The sequence below is a fragment of the Octodon degus genome, unplaced genomic scaffold, assembly GCF_000260255.1.
Source record: "Octodon degus isolate 3935 unplaced genomic scaffold, OctDeg1.0 scaffold00010, whole genome shotgun sequence".
In the NCBI taxonomy this organism is placed as follows: Eukaryota; Metazoa; Chordata; class Mammalia; order Rodentia; family Octodontidae; genus Octodon; species Octodon degus.
Window position 1 is genome coordinate 1,025,156 of NW_004524586.1, and position 4,811 is coordinate 1,029,966.

At 32.4% G+C, this 4,811-nt stretch overlaps 1 protein-coding gene across 1 annotated transcript in view; it reads right to left on the reverse strand.

Moving 5' to 3' along the window:
- Positions 1 to 4,811, reverse strand: part of LOC101562519 (protein FRA10AC1) — a 78,526-nt gene that overhangs the window by 61,823 nt on the left and 11,892 nt on the right. The window contains exons 8-9 of the mRNA XM_004625487.2: positions 3,895 to 3,940; positions 672 to 785 (exon numbers count right to left, since the gene is read on the reverse strand). Of these exons, the coding sequence (XP_004625544.1) occupies positions 672 to 785; positions 3,895 to 3,940 (160 nt within the window). The remainder of the gene's footprint in view (positions 1 to 671; positions 786 to 3,894; positions 3,941 to 4,811) is intronic.

A 4,811-nucleotide genomic window follows, 5' to 3' on the forward strand; every position in this document is an offset into this window, starting at 1 on the left:
AATAAGTTTTGGACAATTTCATTTTTGTGTATCTTGGTATGATTTTATTTAAATTTCTTGTGCCTAAGGTTCTTATTTCTTGGAAATATGATATTATAAGTTGTATTAAATTCAGAAATTTTAAATCTCTAAATATTTATTGCCTACTCCTTTCCACTTTGAAAATTCTAATTATATGAATATACGTTTCTTGGTTTTGACAGTGAACTATTATGACTGATCTGTAAATTCTTTCATTTTTATTTTGGACATTTTTATTGTTATATTCATTTGTTTGTAAATAATTTATTTTCAATTTGCAATCTATTAAAAAATTAAAATAAAAGAATAAAAATAATTTTAAAATGCTACTATAATGCTTAGAATACGACAACTTTAAGTTCAAAAACTTATAAGAGTTTGGAACACTGTCAGGAAGATATAATACCAATTTTTATTATTATGCTTTAAACAGTCCATACATTTTCAATTCTAAATCAAAGATAAACTTGGAAGAAATCATTTTTGTTTGCTTTGTGTTTGTTTTTGAGACAAGGTCTCATCATCTAGTCCAGACTGGTCTTGAACTCACTTTGTAGCCCAGGTTGGCCTCAAACTTATAGCAATCCTCTTGCTTCAGCCTCCTGAGTGCTGGGATTAAATCAATCTTGTCTCCCTTAAAGTTAACTTACTTAATTTGACAAGTGCATTTCTCTTTTCACCATGCTCAATGTAACCAAAATTAACTTCCCAACTCTTTAAGCCTTCTTTTGTATCACAACATTTATTTCCACAAAAAAACTGACCTGCAAAAAGGAAAGGAATATTAGCTACTATAGTTGATAGCATTTATCAATATGACAGTATCAATATTAGCTCTAAATTTTACTTTTTAAAAAATATGCAAAATCTTAGCTCTATAAAATCAGTATATTAAAAAATTGATCACAATAATTATAGAATAAATATGTATACAAATATCAAAGCAAAGAACTGAACTACCAGAAAATGTCATAATTCTCAGAATACATTCAGTATTAAATAAATGTATTTTCTAAAATCTGAAGGATATAAGAGATACTGCGAAAAGGGAATGAACCTGTTCAAAAGGAAGGAATTACTGAGTTGAAAAGGACGGGGGGGGGGGGGGGGGGGGGCGGGGCTGCGCTGCTCTGCTCTGCTCTGCCATGCACATAAGCAGGATGGGTTGGACAACTGTGCTGTGGATTTCTGCTGCTCTATGGAAAGGATCAGTTGGTGTTTAATTTGTTTTGACTTCTTTTTCAATTCTTTGACCTTTTTCTCTTCTTAATTTCTTACATATTTCTTTTTTTCTTTCTTCTTCCAATTTTGTGTGCACATATCTGTTAATATGAACAACTAATTTGAAGACAACACTATGTAATACAACAAATACTGTGAAACTCATATTGCTTAGTGAAACTATCATTTGTAATTTTTGTTTTAAAATGCACTTAAACTTACATGAATCCTTTCAATAAATAATTATAATACTAAAATTAATATTTTAAGTATCAACATAATGGCCTTGATTTAAAAGTATGAGTGTAAAGGGGCACTAAGAATACAAAAATTCTACTACTTTGGGATAAAGTACAATAAGCAATCAAACTTGATTCTCTGATGTTTTATAATCACTTGTTTCTAAAGCTAACATGTCCACTGTATGTCCATTATGTCCACTGTATGTTAAAACCCACAACAGAAGGACTAAGATTTATGACTCGAGAAGGGCAAAAAGAAGAAACTACTTTTTGTTTAGTTTGCTGGAAAAAGTCAACATCAAACTTAAAGCTGTACAAACAAAAATCTATTAACTTACATCATTATTATTTACACCAACAGGAACAAATTTGAAACCAGTTAATTCTTTTTTATAAAAATGTAAGAAATTACCAAAATGTATTTAGAATATTACCATCCAAACTGCCTATTTCTAAACCAGTATCTTTTTAATTATGACAAACGCTTGCCTAATTGTCTGTTCATCTTGTCTATAAAATACCAGCAAGTTGCAACCCACAGGGCGGCAGCTGCCCTTCTCCTCCTCCCCGGGAGCCCAGCCCTCACTAATTCCAGGATGGGAGGGTGCCCACTGACTTCCGACAAGGGGCCACCGTACATTTGCCTTAACATCTCATTCAGTAAAAATACAAAATTTTAAACTTGTGAGACAGGGCTGGGGAGATGGCTCCGTAGAATAAGTGCTTCACTAGCAAGCACAAGGCCCTGAGTTCAATCCCTGGTTCCACCAAAAAAAAATAAATAAATAAAATAAAATAAATTTGTGAGACATTTCAGGATCTCTTATTATTTTAGGTAAACACAAACTAAAATGTAACCCTAAGAAAAGCTAAAAATAGCTTTAAATTTGTTTTTTTCCCTTCTCTGAAGTGCCTTCAAGGATGATCTTTTATTAACAGAAAAAAATATTAGTGCTTAATTTTGTTTGCATATCTAATTTCACATCTGACAAAGAATATTCAATTTATAAAAGACATCTGCTACCACAAATGCTTTTTATTATTACTTTTTATTTTATTTCATTGAGAAACAAATATCAGTAAGACAGTTAAAATTTCTTTTTTCCTTTTTTTTTTTTTGGTGTGGTGGTAGTAGGATACGAGTCTCTTTTTTTGTTTGGCAGAACCAGGGATTGAACTCAGGCCCCTGCACTTGCCAGGCAAGCGCTTATTCTACTGAGCTATCTCCCTGGCCCCAAAGGTCTTTTAATCTTTTGTTGTTGTTTGTTTTTTTGGCAGAATCCGGGATTGAACTCAGGCCTTTACTCTTGCCAGGCAAGCACTTATCCTACTGAGCCATCTTCCCGGCCCCCCATAAATGTTTAAGCATTTAAACATTTGTAAATGTTTGAAATGTATCTTGTAAAAAAAATCTTATAAAAATGTATTTTTTTTCAGTTTAATTTAGTTTAAAGTTTAAAATTATTTCTGCCACCACATAGTATTCAGAAATACTAGCATTTAAGATGTTACTATTCTATACAGAGTTAATTTATATGCACAGACTATATAGAGGCATAGTTTCCAAAAAAACTTTAAGAATAGGTTACAGAAGAAAAAAAGATTGCAACAATGCATAGAAAAAACATTTACTGACTGCCAACTAAATGTTTGGTCTTTGCTGTTGGACTAAACTAAACACATGGGCTCAATCTCGGATACTGCCTAAAGTGGCGACCAACTGTACAAAAATGTATTAGGTTCAAAATGATAATTTTTATTCTTAAAATAATTTTGCTTGAATACAGTAATACCAGTTTATTATTTTACAAAGTACTGAAGAAAGTGAAAGAATCAAGTATTCTTTTGTTTCTTGCTATTAAATCCCCCACCGCAGGTATTTGAGATTGAGCCCAGGGCCTTCACAACGAGCCGCACCCTCAGCAGTTCTCTGCGGGCCAGGTCTCACAAAGGTGCTAAATGGCCCAGACTGAACTTGAACTTGTGATGGGCCTGCATCAGCCTCTCAGACTGCTGGGACTACAAGTCCCAGCATTCCTGGCTAAATCTTTAAACACTTTCTACATTTGAAAGTGTTTTATTTGCCTTTAGAACATTCAACACATTTATATGAGGCATGAAAAGTCTAAAATTAAACCTAAGTAGCTACTGGCTCCTACTTATCCTGACTGAGGTCTAGAGCTTCTCGTGGTAATAATGAATGGTTGAACGTTCTAAAGGCAATACTCTAAAAGGAATAATCATTAAAGTTTGACTTTTGCTAATATCACAAATCCATTTTTTCTAATTTTATTTTTGTAGACAACAACTGGTTGTATATGGGAGGAATAATCTTACATAATGTCTTAATTCAATAATCATAACAAAATAATGTGTCCTATGTACAAGTAAAATTTGTAAAAATAATTACCTTTTCCCGAAATTACTTCTTTTTCTACTCGCCACCTAAATCCAAACTAAGAAGAAAAAATTTATATTCTTATCAAAATAAATTTAAACCATTTGTTTTGGGGTTTTTTTGAGATAAAAGTCTTGCTCTGTAGTTCAGACTGGCCTTGAACTCATGATGTAGCCCAGGCTGAGCTTGAAATTGTGGGGATCTTCCTGCCTCAGCCTCCTGAGAGAATACAGGCTGGGCTTACAGGTATACACCAGCACATCCAATATAAAACATTAGATTTAAATAATGTATATGTACTTCTAAATATAGTGTCAAACATAATGACATTTACCACCCTAAGAAAATAATTCTCATCATGATAGTATTTTTCTTCTATTAGAGGATTATACATCCTTTGAAAATACATTTGAATAATTAACAACCTATCTATTGAGGCAACCTTCTTGCACTTTTAAAATGCCCTAAAAATGACAAAGTTCAAGTGATAATGTACCCACATTAAAAACTAATATATCCTGTTTGATGGTACTAACAAGAAAAAAGATTTATGGTATAGCAAAGACCCAGTCTATTTCAATGAACAGAAATACAACACTTAGAGTCAGATTGTGTAGGTTCGTTTTAGCTCCACCATTTAACAGCTGTATAATGTCTAGGTTTCCACATCTGTAAAATGGAAGAGTACCTAATTCTCTGGGTGAAGAGGTTTAAATGCAATAATAAAGCATTCACAACAGGGACTAGCTCAGTGGCACACAGGCCTGTTTCCTGCTTTTATTAGCAAAGTTTATTGTAACAACCACATCAATTTATTTATACATATATACCTTTGTAACAGTAAAGTAGGTGTTTTTAATGGAAAAATTTGAATATTTAACTTTTATTTATGTATATTTTTCCCTCAGCTAGGTTATATCTTTTTCTTT